An 18,462-nucleotide genomic window follows, 5' to 3' on the forward strand; every position below is an offset into this window, starting at 1 on the left:
TTGCCAGCATCATCAAAAAATATGCATTTTCATCTTGTGGTGCCAGATATTCTAATTAGTATGACTAAATATAGAAGCGTGAGCCAAGTACTGATCAGTCCAGCCAGCCAATATCACACCAATAGAGGCATGGTTATAGTTTCTGTTGTGCCCCTCCGCCTCCTGCTTGCTTCCTAAAGCTCTGAAATGCCCGGCGGGAGCCGTGACTTCTGGCATGCACAGCGATATGCCTATGTACCACTGCCCTGGTTTGACACTTTTCAGACCCTTCGCTCTGAGATGTGACTGCAGATGTGCAGTGTTGATGTATTGCAGTGCTGAGCCGGGAGGTAGTGGCACATACAGCAATCCTGTGCCACTACCTCTTGGCCCAGCACTGTGTCATGTCTGCAGTCACATGGCAAGGGGGAAGTGCTTGGCTTGTAAGACTTCGGGTCTGCACCGTGTTTGACATTAGGGTAGTGGCACATAGGTAAATTACTGTACATGCCTGAAGTCATGACAGATGCTGGGCATTTATGTGTTTGAGGAAGCAAGCAGGAGGCAGAGGAGCACTAGAAAAAATTAAACCAAGTCTCTATGGGAGTGATATCAGCTGGCTGATTGACTTGCCCTAAGTGCACACTTGTCTGACTAATGTTGATTTTTTCAATTATGCTGCCAACTTTCCCTTAACATTGGGGTTGCTAGAAATCACAAGTGTAGCACTTTAATTAGTTAATAGGGGTAAACCCTGTTGTCAGGTTCACTGTAATGCTGCAACATGGACAGCCAATGTGCAAGTTAGGATAAAGACGATTATGTAAAGAAGGTGCACTTGCTGAATCTCCTCCTGCCCTTGATGATATGACATCATGCACAGCACATTAGCTTCACATGTTTAGAAGTATCATGAAGGACATTTTACTCCACAGTAGCAGTTATTCAGGACATTAATGTGATATATGAAGCACATTACACTTGTTTGTTGGGGAAGATAATAAGTTTCCTTCATATTAAATGACTGAATTATTATAGTGAGATGATGAAAGCGTATTAGACATTTACTTGCTTCTGCCTCAGAATTATTACCTGGAGGTGTGCCAGTCATACTGAGTGCTGGAGGGAACGGGCACTGCAGTACAGCGCTGCCCTCTAGTGGTCACTATGTGTACTGAGAGTCTAAATTGCAGATTCTCAAAGAGATTATTGTACAGGAATTTGGGACAGCTCCTATACTTAGTCTAATTAGTCTTTGTGTAATTGTAAACTTCATTTTTTTATTTAATTTCAGATTTACACAGGCCGATTCCTGATGTTATCGAGCGCCAATCAGAGAAAATACCAGGTCAATTAGCACTTGCTAAAAAGCCCTTTTATGTGGCCAATATATGGGGTTGAAGTCATTAAAGGGAATCTCTGATCAGGCTTTAACACCACAAACTATTTATATGCGCATATGGAACTTTTAAAGACAAATTCAACAATACGCTTGCATGAACAGTCCGTTCATCCAATTACTGAGAAATCAGCATTTGCATTGATATGCAGATAAGGCAGAAGAACTATGGTAGATCTGAAGCCTCTGTCACTCCTGCTCTTTTCTTGCCCAATGCTGCCTCCTTCTGCTTGACTGACTGACAGCCTGTATGCTGTGTGACTTCAGGCAAAGGAGCCGTCAGAAAAGAAGTAGGAGGTGGCTCTAGGCTGAGAATAGAGCTGGAGTGACCGAGGCTTCACATCTACCATAGCTCTTCAGCTTCATTTGCATATGAATTTAAACATTGATTTCTCAGTAACGGAGGAACGTTCTGGCCATGGAGTTGTCTTTGTAAGAACTACATGCACATATAAACAGTTTGGGGAGTTAAATCTCATTGATTCCTTGTAAAATTATAATTAGTACCCCCAGTTTTTTCAATTTTTATGGTGAGATGTGCTACCAACAAGGATTATCTTTTAGACCATACAAAAGATGTGATCAGCTGCTTAAAAAAGACTTGTCACTTGGGGGTAGGGATAAAAGCGCACGTTCCAGAGAAGTCAGTGAAGAAACGCCCAGTTGGACTACAAGCAGAGATTTCACATACTGCTCTCCAAAAGTGACAAATGTGAATATCTCAGCAATGGGGAGTCGCAGAACAAAACGGAAAAGAGCGGCAGAATCAGGGGAGCTCAGGGATTTTTACAGGGTATATAACACAATAATTCTGAGCAAGTGACAGTTTCTATTTAGTAAGCAGATTGCTCAGTCATAGACTGATCCCTGCCATGTTTACACAAGCCAAATCGCTATGAACCAATGCTATTATAAACGCTTCCTGAGTCAATAATCAGCTCATGTGATAAGACTTTTATTGTCCATTTTATCTCTTTACTATCCTAAACTTGAATTTTCCATCGCTGAACCTAGGATCACCTGTATCACTGTACAGATCTGACATGATATCACAACAAGGATACAATAAAGGCTCTATAAATTCAAACTACATTTTTGCATTATTGTTTAATTGCTTCCTAAATGCAAAGTTATTGAACTTTCTAAATTGTCCTAATTAAAAAAATATTCTACTATTTACAGTGTCTAAGTAGATTATTCAGCCTGTATTACTCGGAGAGACACTCCTATATGAGAAAACAGTAATCTGGATCAAGCTGCAAACTGCATATCAGAAGGTCTGCAAGAGAGTGAAGGGATGTAAATTACAGATTTTATTAACTAAATAAAACCAGTAACATATGAAAAACATATATTTTTTCAATGTCAATGGTGTCCATGGGTTTTATATAAGTGACAATGGAGTTGTGTAACTCTCCAGACCCATAACTGCTTGCATAGATATTGGTAAAGACATGTCATGAAAAATACAAATATTTTCAAGCTGCGAGCTACATAATTCTGAAAGCCATGGCATTGTCCGGGGTCACAAGCCTCCTGCCGTAGGGACAGCGCTTTGTTCTACTGCTGCATATATTATGTGAGAACAATCCCCCAGTTATTGGCCAATGTGCAACCTCAGCAACACAGGAACAAAACTTCTTTTTTTGTCATCTTGTATCAAAAATATTTTCTTTTTCAATCGCTCGTTAAAGTCCTTAATGAACATTTCAGCATTTTAATTTGATTGACAGACGTTTATCACTCTACCCTACAAGCGGGACTTTTCTCGTCCCCCTGACAGTCCCTCCTCAGGTTTGACATAACCAACAACCTAATAAGATTGTGTTCACATTTGAGTCTTTTGCTAATGCCGGGTCGTGTTTTTTTATATTTAAGACGCTGCTGCCGGTTGGATGGGACAGTTGTTGCGGCACCTGTTGGACACCCGGTAGGGCAGGTAATGTGAATGGCAGGTATCAGATATTTACCTTGACAATTACCCCAATGGCGTGCAGAAGCTTGTTTCATCAGTTTTTTTCCCATATAAAAATAACTAATAGAGGTTTCTCAAACTTCTAGAAGTCAGTGAAAAACAAACAAAGTCCCTCGGACACTGTTTATGGTCACCTGGCAGCTCCAAAATGGCTACCATGACAGGTTTCGTGCCAGCTACTCCGTTTTCCTGAACCCAAGGGATGCCCTGGTCTTCACCCTTTAACCCCTGTAGGGATCTGGACTTACAAAGATGACCCTGGGCTGGTGCCACGGAGTCAGCTGCTGTCCGGTGGTGCAAGATGGCAAGAAGGATAATCAGGTAGCCGAGTCAGAACCAGGAGGTATGAGAGGTATAAAATCGTCAGGCAGGAGAAATCGCCACGGTCAAGGAACAGGATAACTCAGGATGAAACAACAAATGCACAGCACACAGGTAAAACCAGGTAGCACAAACATTGACTGGCAGTGGGAACTGACTGTCAGGGGTTTATTTAGTGAGCAGCCCCACCCAGAGCTGACAGCAGGAAACCCAAACTAATAGGATCAACCTCATAGCTTCTGGACTGTCCAGAGATACAAGTCTCAGGAATAAAATAGAGCTACTGAAAGGTCTCTTTGCATTGGCCGACGGTAGAGGCACCAACACAGGAGACTGTCCGAGTTATTCCCAACCCCTGGACTGACGTTTGTGACTTTGATCCATAATTCAGATCAAAATCCAACATGTCTCCATTTGTTTTCGTAGACAATTGACTACACAAATAAAATCATGGTGTGAACAGCCCCCTAGCTGGACTATCGGTCCTTGGGGGAAAATGACCATTTGCCCTAAGACATTGGCTGGGATTGGTCCATGGGTGGTCTGAAATAGCCCAAAGACACAAGCCATGGGAGCAAATTCACAGCCTTCTCATGAATGAGGGCTGTCACAAATATTTGCCGGTGAGTGAAGTTGACTGCCTACATTTTCAGTGGCCCAGAACGTTGTTGACTTAGCCAATTTTTTAGTGCTTTCATCAATCTGCTTGCTCTTGTAACTTGACGTCATTGTTTGTACATGTTGTGTCAGGTAATTGATAGCCTTATCTCCAGTGTAACCGCAGCCTCAAGGCAGGAAAGTCAGTAAAGGAATTTACACAATTATCGGGTTAAGGCATTCAAGTGTTGAAGATTTTGGGAGTTTCTACGAGTAGATGACGCTTGGATTCTACCTGAAATGCACTCTTTTAGCATTACAAGATATTTACAGCTAAGAGTAACTTGTATTTGGTATTGCTCTAAATGATACAGGAAAGCATTCTTTACAGTAAGAGCAGTACAGTGCAAAAACAAGGACTAATCACTAATGGTCCTGAATGTCAGAATTAATAAACGAAATGCGTAATTTATTCAGGTAAATTAATCAGCCGTCCTTGTAAGATCAGAAGGAATTACAACTTGCACAAACCTACAAGCAATGTCAAAGTGGTCTGCTAAACTCCCAAGACCCCTCATTATGGAAGATGCAGGTAATGAAACTTCAGCATTATTTTGAATGTCACAAACAAAATAAACGTGGAATTTTTATTTAACCTAATAATGGGACAGATTTACGATTACCGTTGTACTTGATCGGGGTTGAATTTTGTGCCCAATTTTTAGCCAATTTCATTAAACATATTTATTCATGTTTTAATAAAGAACGATTGTCTGTGACACTTTTGTTTTCCAGTTTCAGTAGTAGACATGTCTTAGACATTGGACTGTTTTACGCTTATTGGGCCAGATGTGTTATAGTGAGCGCACATTGACTTTGGTGGTTAAATGTGCCAATTCTTTAGCGCGGGGATTTCAACACTTTTGTGTTTCAGTTTCCCCCCAAAAAAATAAAATAATGATTTAGAGGTAAAAGGTGTCACTGAAAATTCAAAAATAGTCACCGAACTAAGGCTAGGAAAAGTGGCACAAAGTGAGAAAACCAAAAAGGAGGTGGTGTATAGTTGCACAAATGTGCATAAATTTATCATCCAGCATGAACCACTGTAAGAAAATGGCAAACTTTCAGGAGGTCTTGTCTAAGTTTGCACTGTCTACATATTGGACAAGATTAAGGTATTGGCTTATTTCAACCAAAATGTTTTGGACACTTTTTTCCATGCTCAAGAAGCAGTCTGTCATAAGGGAAAGTGGCTGTATGTTAGCAGGAAACAGTTGGCTTAAGGGCTCACGTAGACGAGCGTATAAATCGGGCATTTTATATACGATTTCTAATCAGACAGCACAGTGTTATTCAGTTGGACTTTTCAGATCAATGATTTTGCTCTCAATCCGACTGTCCATGAGAAAACAATTGCAGAGTGCACTACTGTTTTCCAACTCTCGGATGAGAAACACATTCAACTCTATGGGTGTGAGAAAAAAATTGGACCTCACACAGACCATCCGATTTTACAGATAGATTTCTATTACAAACCTAGTGTCATGCTTCTGGATTCAAACCCTCGAGCCTGTGCTTCGTGGTCAGCTTCTCTGTCCGCTGAGCCACAATATCTACACCTTTTCTCTGGTTGTTTAGTTTGTTATCCTTGCTGCACCTGAAAGGAGATAGGGCAGACAAATGAGTAAATTAAAACACCTGTTACCTTCAACAGACTGTTGAAGGTAACAGGTGTTTTAATTTACTCATTTGTCTGCCCTATCTCCTTTCAGGTACAGATTTATATCCTCCCCCCTTGCTGGTATTTCCTGTTGGTGACAGTCTCATTGGGATGTCCAGCCATACCGTTATAGTTTAAGCCAGTCAGTGAAACACCAGCTGGGGTTTATCTCTTTGCTGTTTTTGTTCTCTACCCTGCACTTATCATCTGTTTCTTCTTAGGAAGTAGGCTGCATATTCTTTATTAATACATATTTAATCCTTTATTTTGTATTTTGTGGTTTATTTTACTCACTTTGGAATCTTTTCCTTTTTAGGAACCTTTTCCTTTTTGTTTGTAATTTACACTCTACTCTGCCCTCCAGTTTTTTAAGAGGAATGTGAAGCACTCAGTGGCCTTTCAGGCAGCATAGGTCCCTGCTGTCTTCTAGTCTATGGTTATATCTATCTCCGCTCACGCAGGAACCACTAGGGACTGTAGGGTCAGGATCTCTAGTCTGTACAGGAACCCGCAGGGTCAGTTGCTGTTTTCAGCTTTACCTATGTTCCCAAGTGAGCTGCTACATTAGCATAACACCTAAGAAACTGTATGTTATCATGTACATATTTTAATATAGTTGTGTGAAAATGGATCGCACATGGACACGGTCATAAAAAAAACAGACACATGAATGGCACATGGATGAAAATCTGATGAAAATTATAAACAAGTCATCCAATTTTCTGGATGAAACTCGTACAATTTATCATACACTTGTCTGCAGGCACCCCTAAGGGGCTATCCAGTCTTGTGGTGAAAGTACTATGTGACTGCAGACTTTTAAATCCTTACAGTTTGCACACCGAATGGTGTCAGGATTCTCCGGTGTCACCGTCAAGACCAGGTGATCACATTCCAAATAGACATGCTTTGCCTCATTCACGTCACCTGTACTGCGCAAGTCCGCACACGTCTAGCTGACATGTGACCGAATATAAGCCAATCACATTCTTGTGGTCAAGTGACAACCCGTTCTAGGAGGCGACACAGGAGAATCCTGACAGTGTGCGGTTCACGTGCAGTAAGGAGTAAGAAGTCTGCAGCCACATAGAGTGACTGCAGGCATTTACCAGGAAAACGGACAATCTCTTTAAGAAGCAATTACGAAATATTAAATACTGGAATGCACCAAATTAATAAAGCTCTCAAAATTAAAAACACTTCGGCCCAGAATTATCAAACTTTAAGAGACAAATATAGCAAATCTGCTCCAATGCTTTAAAAAAAATAATTCCTAAGTTATACTAATGTGATCTGAAAAGTATTCAAGCAAAAAAGTGCACTGAAATGACTTGTCTCAGGAATTGCCTGGCTAATTGAGCAGCCTGGGTGGGAAAAGAAGCCTAGCAAAAAGAAATTCAGCTGCCACTGTTATAAAATCCTAAGGTACGCTGCACTTGTGTGCGGGCAAGTCTCTGCAGGGCCCGGGCTCCTTGTCACCTCCTCCATTGTTGCTGCTCTTCACACCACATTTATTACTCATCTTGTGCACACTCCTTACACACATCATAGCTGAGGAACTCACTACCTGAATATCCGTCATGATGTAAGTGTTGATATCAAGAAAGCTGTGTACAAAAGACGAAGGAGCCTAAGTCATGTACTAAATATCCCAAGGATTAACACTTCGACACACGATCCATTTCCTTTGGTTTGGAAAAATATTCTAAATCATGATCAGGCTCGGACAGGCCCATAGGAGAACCGGAGAATCCTCTGGTGGGCCCCCCTTATATGAATAGTTCTTGGCACAATACACTTGATTAGCTATATGCAGACATTGGCAGCATTTTTTTAATTATTTGCATGTAGCTGAAAAGTGCGGCCCAGGAGTTGATGTTACTGGTAGGCCTTTGGCACCCCAGTCCGACACTGGTCAAGATTAAAAGCTCATTCAAGGATTAGACATTGACTTATAGGGTGGCTTTCACCAATACTAGAGCCTTATGGGATAGTTATGAGCACATTTGTCTAGCTTTGCAGTTATTGCTACATAATGAAGCAGATTTCTGGACTTCTGAAAAGTCAACATTTTTGATTGCCACCCGTCTTTCCCATAATTAGGTGCAAGAAAACTGAAGAACAGATGTTGGTTTGGCAGACAGTTGTCTTTTTCACCTCCCCTATACATATGAGCGTTAGGCTGAGTGTTCATGTGTTTTCAACAGGGAGAGAGAAAAAAGCCATTGCCAGTGGCTTATCTCCATTGAAAACAAAAGGATCGGGCATTGAAATTCCAACAGTCCGATCCTTCTTTTCCCAGAAGACAGTTGGGAGGCCATGCACATTTTATGGTTGGCCAGTCTGGCCAAAAATGGACAGACTTTCATTAAATGTGTATGGAGAGGGTTAAATCTATGGCACTGACAAAGACAGCCAAATGCAACATTGCGCTCATGTATATATATATAATTGTCTAAGGGGTACTTCTGTCTGTCTATCCTCAACTTCCGTAACGGTTATTCATTCGTTGATTGGTCTCGCCAACAAAGTACATCCTGACGCTGGCACTGGTGTTAGGACATAAAATGTCATTGCATGCGCCTCAGCGTTCAGTAGAGAAGACTGCGCGCGTGTCCTCACAGAGCAAGAAGAAATTAATGGGCTGGCGGCTGGCATAACACAGCTGCCCGAGGCCGGCATAATACAACTGCCAACCCAAGCACTGCAATCCCCAGGAATCTACCCAGGGACTGGATAAAAGGTCATCGAAGGCCATAAACGGCCCATAGGTCTAAGGTTCACCCCCCCAGGTCTACGATATTAAAATAAGAAATGATGCACATATTACCTCCTAAGCTGACGATATATAGACGACACCCAAATCCTGTAGATTCAGAATTTTTTTTAATTTCATACTTGCTTTTTGCACCGCTGAAATATTAGAATATTAGTTGACAGCTTCAATATACAGTGCTCAAAAAAAATTAAAGGGAACACTAAAATCCCACATCCTAGATATCACTGAATGAAATATTCCAGTTTTAAATCTTTATTCATTACATAGTGGAATGTGTTGAGAACAATAAAACCTAAAAATTATCAACGTAAATCACAACTAATATCCCACGGAGGTCTGGAGTTGGAATGATGCTCAAAATCAAAGTGGAAAATGAAGTTACAGGCTGATCCAACTTCAGTGGAAATGCCTCAAGACAAGGAAATGATGCTCAGTAGTGTGTGTGGCCTCCACATGCCTGTATGATCTCCCTACAATGACTGGGCATGCTCCTGATGAGGTAGCGGATGGTCTCCAAAGCATCCGCCAACTCCTGGACAGTCTGTGGTGCAACGTGACATTGGTGGATGGTGCGAGACATGATGTCCCAGATGTGTTCAATCGGATTCAGGTCTGGGGAACGGGCGGGCCAGTCCATAGCTTCAATGCCTTCATCTTGCAGGAACTGCTGACACACTCCAGCCACATGAGGTCTGGCATTGTCCTGCATTAGGAGGAACGAAGGACCAACCGCACCAGCATATGGTCTCACAAGGGGTCTGACGATCTCATTTTGGTACCTAATTGCAGTCCGGCTACCTCTGGCGAGCACGTGGAGGGCTGTGTACCCCCTCCAAAGAAATGCCACCTCACACCATTACTGACCCACTGCCAAACCAGTCATGCTGAAGAATGTTGCAGACAGCAGATTGCTCTCCACAGCATCTCCAGACTCTGTCACATGTGCTCAGTGTGAACCTGCTTTCATCTGTGAAGAGCACAGGACGCCAGTGGCAAATTTGCCAATCCTGGTGTTCTGTGGCAAATGCCAAGCATCCTGCACGATGTTAGGCTGTGAACACAAACCCTATCTGTGGATGTCAGGCACTCAGACCATCCTCATGGAGTCGGTTTCTAGCCATTTGTGCAGACACATGCACATTTGTGGCCTGCTGGAGGTCATTTTGCAGGGCTCTGGCAGTGCTCCTCCTGTTCCTCCTTGTACAAAGGCTGAGGTAGCGGTCCTGCTGCTGGGTTGTTGCCCTTCTACGGCCCCCTCCACGTCTTCTGGTGTACTGGCATGTCTCCTGGTAGCGCCTCCAGCCTCTGGACACTACGCTGACAGACACAGCAAACCTTCTTGCAACAGCTCACATTGATGTGCCATCCTGGATGAGATGCACTACCTGAGCCACTTGTGTGGGTTGTAGAGTCTGTCTCATGCTACCACGAGTGTGAAAGCACAACCAACATTCAAAAGTGACCAAAACATCAGCCAGAAAGCATTGGTACTGAGATGTGGTCTGTGGTCCCCACCTGCAGAACCTCTCCTTTATGGAGGGTGTCTTGATAATTGACAATAATTTCCATCTGTTGTCTATTCCATTTGCAAAACAGCATGTGAAATTGAGTGTCAAACAGTGTTGCTTCCTAAGTGGACAGTTTGATTTCACAGAAGTTTGATTTACTTGGAGTTATATTCTGTTGTTTAAATGTTCCCTATATTTTTTGAGCAGTGTATTAACCAACCAGCCCAATACGATTAAATATGGGAAACGCATAGAATCTTCTGTTTTATTTTTTTATTCGGATGACGCACAAAACCCAAAGCTTGAAGGCACATAGAAATAATGTGTGAATAAATGGTTGGATAATACGAACTGCAAGAAGTGGTAGATTCATCTGACACTAACTAATCCTGCATGGTAATAAGCGCGATAACATCTCTGCAATTAAATCCTCTGTCAGGTTAATTGAAAAGCAAAAAGTCTGCGTCACCGTACGACTGAGTAATAAAGAAAAGCCATGAAGTGAGGAAGGGGTTATGAATTACTAATGTTATTATACACGACTCTTGTTGTGGAAGCATTTATCTGTCCCATTCAGTTTTGATTATAACAATGATCTTTTAATCTTATTTGTATTGTGTTTAATGAGCAAAGTGTAAAAAAGCAATGACGTGAATCAAAACAGAAGTGAACACAGCCGGAGTCTTCATGAGAGCTGAACCTATGGAGATCTGTATAGGTGGTGAATGAGCTGGAGTTTAGGACTCCAGTGACTATACACCTATAGTGTTCCACTAGATATTGACTACCATGTATATGCATAATAAAAGTCAACCAATAGTATTGCTACAATGCATAAAATAAAAAATGATGCAACTTCTCAGTGAATCTGGATTAAAGCTTATCTACTGTTTTGTGTTTGCAGCTCCTATGCATACTTATGTGTTTCAATGGTGTAAGGTTACAGCTGTACAGGTCCGGGATGGGAGATATTTGTCACCAAAGTGGCTAGCATCAGTGATGTAGGACCAAGAGAAGCAGGATGCAGCACAGATAGTGCTGAGGATTTCTTTTAATGAACTCAAATTTTGGGTCCAGGTTTTAGGAATGGCCAGAAGAGCTGGGTGGAAATAGCCTTTCCCATACCTCCAGTTCCAGGCTTTGGAAAGGCCTATTTAAGACAGTTCAGTTGCCTCACTCAGTATCTGGGTGTAGGAGGTGGAAAAACCTTTACTTTGGTTAAGTCTCAGCCAAAAACAGAGAAGTGTAGACTGTAGTTTATGTAGATGAGCCCGCATTACTCGACACGGAACTACTGTATGGACTTTTGTTTCTTTACCAACTTTTATGCTGCAGAAAATACTGTTTTATGTTAATTTGCTGGAGGTTACGAACTGTAATAAACCTTCCAGTTTGCCATAAGGACTTTGTGTGTGTGTGTGTGTCTGTGTGTATGTCTGTGTGTGACGCTGCCAGAAAGTAAGGATCGCTACAATAGTTGCATAATAGGTATTATGATCTTACAGTCAATCTTCTTTATATTTGTCATCTATTTATTGCTTGCATTAAAACAAGTTATTACCTTGATCGGTTGGGGTCTGATCTCTGTTCCCGCAGAACAGGGAATTTTTATCTCTGTAAGAATAGAGCATCAGTGCAAATGTGCTACCTGTGCTCCATTCATTCTCTGAGTGCTGTGCTCAGCTTTTTCTGGCAGCACCATTGCAAATGAATGGAGTGGCAGTCGGGCATTTGACCTGCTGTGCCAACTTGTAACAGGGATAAAAGTTTCCCATCAGAGATAAATAAGATAAATACTTCCCCGTTCTGCTGATTGATGCAGGTCCCAGCGGTTGGACCTCCACTGATCAGCAAGTTATCACTGTGGATAGGTGAAAACTTGATTTAATCGGACATCTCCTTTAATTTTGAAGGTTAGTGAAAAGTAAAGGCGGGATAGAAAGGAAAATCAACAACAGATGATGTAGGGTTTGTTTGCAGTCCACTATGGAAGTCCAAGAAGGGCCTGGATGTCTTTCTTGAAAAATATACAGGTTATGGGCATGAGATTCTGTGAATGGACATTGATCCAGGGAACAAGTCTGATTGTCATATGTGGAGTCCGGAAAGGAATTTTTTCCTAATATGAGGCACTTAGCATCTGCCATGTGAGGATTTGCCTTCCTCTAGATCAGGGGTGGGGAACCTCAGGCCCCCGGGCCATTTACGGCCCTCGATGACATTTTATCATGCCCCCGAGCAGATTCTCAGGGACCGCATTCTTGGGCAGGGAGGTGTATTTTGATTAGAACCAGCTCATTAATTTCTTCTTGCTCTGTTAGCACACACACGCAGTGTTCACTAATGAACATTGAAGGGCATGCAATGAAAGATTACGTCCTGAAACCAGTGCCAGAACCAGGATGTCCTTTGTGGGCGGGGTTTGTATGGCCCCCGAAGGATGCGCATGGCAGAAAAAAGATTCCCCACCCCTGGTCTAGATCATCATGATAGGATATAGGTTGAACTCAACTGACTTGTGTCTTCTTCAAACCATAAACTATGACATTTTGAAAATAGGGAAAGACGTAGATCTGAATAGGAGCTGAAGACATATAAAAAATGCTATATATGAGTCGAAAACTTTCAAAATTGACCATCCCGCCCAAATGTTACACAAAGAGTTTCAGGTATTAACTTCTAAATAAAGACACAGCATCAGGCAACCAAAATCATCATGCCCAATTCTATTACAAAACAATTAAAATGGATAAAAATTTGCAACAAGCTACGGATAGAATGATTAAGAGTTGTAAAGTCAGTACAAATGTTTTTTTTTCATACTTTTACAGAGGATTTTTCCAAGAGGTTGACTGGGACTTTAATATTGATGGCTTACCCTTAGGATAGGTCATCAGTGACTTATCGGTGGGGGGTGTGACACTTGGCACCTCCACCGATCAGCTGTTTTTGGTGTCGGCGGCGGCTGGGACTACTCAGTTACGGAGCTGGGCTGCACAGTGTAGCTCCACTGATGGGTACTGCACCGGGTTGCTGCAGCAGTGTACTGCATTCCACCCCATATTGACTTGAATAGGAGGTGAATTGAAGTACTCAGCTGCCGCCACTAAACAGTTGATGGAACTGTGCTGTGCAACTCCATAACTCACAATTCCGATGACCAACACCGGGAACAGCTAATCGGCGGGGGGCACGCGGTGTTACACACCTACTGATCAGACATTGATGACTTATCCTAAGTATGGTCCATTAATGTTAAAGTCCAAGACAACTCCTTTAATTTTAACGTGAAGCCAATTATTTTTCAAAAACTATACAGTCAAAAATTGGGGCAATTAAGTCCCAGTAACCAATCAGATCCCTAACGTAATTTCACTTTAAATCAGCAAAAACAAAAACAATGATCTGGGTGTTATGTGGGTATGAGGTCAAATAAATTTCTCAATTCTAAAAGTTGTCAAATCATCGGAAACGGCTTCAGAGATCAGACATTTCCCACCGATAGACGTTTCGGAAAGAAAGGAAATTGCCCTCTTGCCCCAGAGCACGCCTGTGGGAAACATGGTGTTTCCCAGGCTTTTCCACCAGTTTCCAGACACCACTAAGTCGTCATTAAGCGATTTCCTGCCAATTCAGCATTGACACTTGTTTTGCTCAGTGTCATTTTAGACCTAAATTCTCTGATCTTTACCATATATGTATGGCAGAACTCACTTTACATATATTAAGTAGGTAATTACTTTTGTGCATGAAGCATATTACACTTCTATTGAGTTTTCGAGCCATTGTTTGGATTCTTGACTACTGGGCTGAAATTTTCAATTACAGATTCATGCATACTCATTCGACTGCTGCAGTCACCCAGAATTAATATATTTTGCAATGAACAAGAGAAAGCGCCACTTAATGCTCATCGAAGCTTGAAATGTCCTATTAAATACAGTTTAACCCAATTTAGCTTCAAGTTTACAACCCTACACTGAAGATGACCACAGCAGAGATACGCCAGAGATAGGACCAGATTTAGTTCTGTGTTACATTAAATATATATATATATATATATATATATATATATATACTGTATATATATATTGCTATCAAAATTATTCACCCGCCAAAGCAAATTGACAGACTTTCTGCTGTTTGCAGTAAATCAAACAAGAACAATGTAAAAAGTACAACACAACTAACATACCGTAAGTGGTTTCTCCAAATTTAGCACAGAATGTCACTTTTAGTGACTACCAGAGGGTAAGAATTATTTACTTCTTTCACGATGAGTCTTTACTACTTAGTAGAGCCCCTCTGGCTGTTATGACCTGCTACAAACATGATGTATGGCCAGACACCAGCTTCCGGCAGCGTTCCTGTTGAAGCTTAGGCCCTTCCTTTTGGGTAATGGCCTCCAGATCATTATTATTCTTGGGTGGAGCAAACGCCTTTTTCGTATCCCACCAAAGATTTTCTATGGGCTTAAAGTCAGGCAACTGTGACGGACACTTCAGAATCTTTCAGGTCTTCTAATGAAGACAATCCTTGGTGGACTTTCTTGGGGACATTGTCCAGATGGAAGGTCTAATGACACCAAAACATCAGATTGCTCATATAAAGCATGACATTTTCTTCAAGGATTGCCTTATATTTAAAATTAATTCCATTTTGCCTCCATCACATGCAGCAAGTTTCTAGTGTCAGAGGAAGCTAGGCAGCCCAGGAACATCCCCAGCAACCGCCGTGATTCATTAAATGCAACAACGAACTACCACCGTGCTTCACTCTAAGAAACACCGAGCTACCGACATGCTTCACTATAGGCAATAGTGAGTCACTGCCATGCTTCACTGTAGTCAGGGAGTTCTAAATTTTTAATCCTCCAAACATATCCCAGCTGTATAGTTAAAATGTTATGTTTTCTTTAACCACTCAATAGAACAAAATTACAGAACCTCTGAGGCTTATTTGTAATGTCTGACTTTGAGCAAACTGGATACAAATATTCTTGTGCTATTGGGTCAGTATGTGTGTATGAGGTCAAATAAATTTCTGAATTCTAAAAGTTGTCAAATCATCGAAAACGGCTTCAGAAATCAGACATTTCCCACCGATAGACGTTTCGGAAAGAAAGTCTTGGCATTCGGGCTGGACTGTGCACTGGGTCTTCACATCCCTGTCTGTGATTCCTCAGCCCCTCCGTCTGCCTTCGGCCTGTGAATCATTGACCCACTATGTTTGAAATCTCAGTAGTGACCTGTCATTCACAGACCGGAGCCAGACAGAGGGGCCCGGAATCGCAAACAGGGAAGAGAAGATCCCGTGCACAGTCCGGCCCCTGTGCACAAAATATAATTAGCAGAAATCTTCAAATGGAGATTAAAGAACAACAACAAAGTGGATTTCTTCACCAAAGGTGTCAATTTAATCTGTACTACAGCGCCATTACAGCCATGTAATTCTAGGCCACTAATAGATATTGTGGTCATCACCTGTTTGTACAAAGCCTTATGGTCTGCCAGCTGAGAACGCTCACAGATCCCCTTTCGATAAACCTCTTCCTGAAGCCAAACCTTTTGATTCCGGCCAATGAGCTGGCCATCTTTAGTGACATCACTAAACCAGTTGTGGTGATGTCACCCATCTCAAACATGCCCATACAGCTGTAAAACACCCAATATATACTTAAGAACCATTTAAATAACAAATACAAGAACACCATAAGTCAAAGCCATGGCATTGCCCAAACCAAACCATAAGAACTCGGTTGGCATTTTTATCAACATCAGTTTTCCTTTTTTCATATACTTTTTTGATATATCTCACCACCATGTAAAACCCATAAAAAACTACATTTCATGATTTTAGAATTTCAGAAAAAAAGTTGGTTACTTACCCACGTCAACAATATTTTCAGTTAGAAAGACAAAGTTTGGGTCATCTCCATTGATTGAGAACGGAATTGACTTTTTCTTGGACTTCACTTTTGGAGATGGTACGGCCATGGTCAACCTTTTCGAAAACTTCTGCTTAGATCCCCCACTACAATCCTTCTGTCTATTCCACCAGAAAAAGTTTGTGCCAGTTTCCAAATAGGTTCTTTTTTTTCTTTACTAACAATCCAAAGTTATAGAAACCAGATCTGTCCTCTGTGTTTTGTTTCTCCAAGATGTTCAGAAATGTGGAGCTTGGAATGTTTTTCTTCTCTCACATTCCCATGTGAAATGCAGTCATGATGAACCGGTGATCATCCCACCTACATGTACTGTAGTAGAAATAATCAGGTGTGAGCTTGGAGAGAGGTGTGCCTGGATCATGCCCAGTAATGACAATGGTTCACGAAGTGTCTCCAGATGATTATGGCTATACTATTTATTGTCTGTCCCCCTCTCAGATCTATATCTTCACCCTGTCAGGAGAAAAAAAAACAATTATTTAGGAAGTCATTATGATCCTACAAACAACAGCAAAAATTTGTAAGAAGAAAACCTGCAAATTATCTGCAAAATATTAATATTTCAGGATTTTATTAAGTTTTTACAACACAAATATACAAATAGATAATGTTTTGTCATCACTTCTATAGAAAATCTCAAAAACCTTCTTTATCCCTCAGTTTAATGGGCAGAGCCATAGAAAACATTTTTTGTTAGGATTACAGACAGCTTCTGACTCCCGTCTTGCAAGATGACAAATATGTGTTCATCTCATATCTTAATGTGCGTTAGGGTGTACTGATTTTTATTAACCAATTCAAGCACAGGCCATTTACCCCAGTTCCTGACCAGGCACATATTATGTTTATTTCCTACGTGCAATTTTTAAAAGATGTCATTTTTTTTTCTCTTGGATATTCTCATAGTTTTTTCATCTTTCCTTGTGATAGGTTGGACTTAATTATTATGTTTTTCATGCTCCCCCTTTTTATTTTTTTTGCTGATATTGGGCAATATCAGTGAGAAAATAAAGAAAATATGTATCTGTTTTTCACACAAAAAAATCAAGACCATAAAGGACCACTAAAAAGACATTTTACATTTTGTTACCCTTTCAGTAAGATTTGTTTCATATATTGGACACGTTTAATTTTGTTTTCAAAGGAGTCGGGGTAGTAACTGATTTCGATTGGCAGTAGCTTTTTCTAAAATTATTTTTTACCTACTTTTTTTTATTATTATTATTATTATTATTATTATATTTTTTTTATGTATTCCCCATATTGTGCACCCCATAAGGTTATAAACGATCTTTGGGGGCATATCAACATTTAATACCTCTTTTTTAAATCTGATTTCTCCTGTAACTTGGGCTGATATATTAGCCCCAGTTACAGTGGAAATTCAGCCTCCTGGCTGTGTAGCAGAGCTGACTGGGTCTCCCAGGACCCAGCAAACCCAGCTCCTTTTTACTCCCAGCAATCATATGACAACTGGGTCAGGATGAGGACATACCGCTAACACTTCCTCTATACTGTATACACCGTGTTTATTTTGCTCTGCATACAGAGCAATCAAAAAGGCGGAAAAAGCAATAAACCATCTCTGCCTTCTCTATGGTGAGCTTGGTTGTGTCTGACAGCCGGCTCCCGGCCCCCACAGTTACATGATCATGTGCAGCAGTTCTACTATGCAGTAACATTTTAGAACGTCACCGCGGAGAAGAACATGGATCACTCAGACGTTTAAAGTCTATGGGCTGTCCGGAAGCGGTTAATGGCACTAGTTGAGTATGGAGTCTTATTAGTAATGCTCCATTAAATGCTCTAGAACTTGCAAATTAACTGTGTCCTAAAGAAAAAATGCCATCTCCCCAATGCCATGTGTTACGTTGTTTTCTACTTTTAAATTCTTATTTTCTATCTTCATGCCTACACAGAAAATTCAGGAAAGAGAATTTGCCTGTGGATCCCAGACTGGAATACACACATGATAGCTGACTGCCGAGCGCTCAGTTATCTCTCCCAACAATCGCAAACATGAATGTTGGTCTGACGTGTATTAAAGAAAAGAGAATAATCTATTTCCTATGGGGAAATTTAAGTAGAGAGAATAGTTAGATTAGTGAAGTAATATCATGGACCTGTCTAAATAGATGTATTTAAAAAACTGTGGATACTAGGAATTACCCGGATTGTCTGGGGTAGTGCATTCCAGAGGACTGGGGCAGCATAAGAGAGGTCCTGGAGATGGGAGT

At 41.2% G+C, this 18,462-nt stretch overlaps 1 protein-coding gene across 1 annotated transcript in view; it reads right to left on the reverse strand.

Annotated features, from left to right (window-relative positions):
- The window catches only part of PLCH2 (phospholipase C eta 2), a 694,774-nt gene that overhangs the window by 601,734 nt on the left and 74,578 nt on the right, over positions 1-18,462 (reverse strand). Inside the window, exon 2 of the mRNA XM_077250076.1 lies at positions 16,166-16,678. Within this exon, the coding sequence (XP_077106191.1) occupies positions 16,166-16,274 (109 nt within the window). The 5' untranslated portion in view covers positions 16,275-16,678. The remainder of the gene's footprint in view (positions 1-16,165; positions 16,679-18,462) is intronic.

Source organism: Ranitomeya variabilis, chromosome 4 (assembly GCF_051348905.1).
Source record: "Ranitomeya variabilis isolate aRanVar5 chromosome 4, aRanVar5.hap1, whole genome shotgun sequence".
NCBI classification, from domain to species: Eukaryota; Metazoa; Chordata; class Amphibia; order Anura; family Dendrobatidae; genus Ranitomeya; species Ranitomeya variabilis.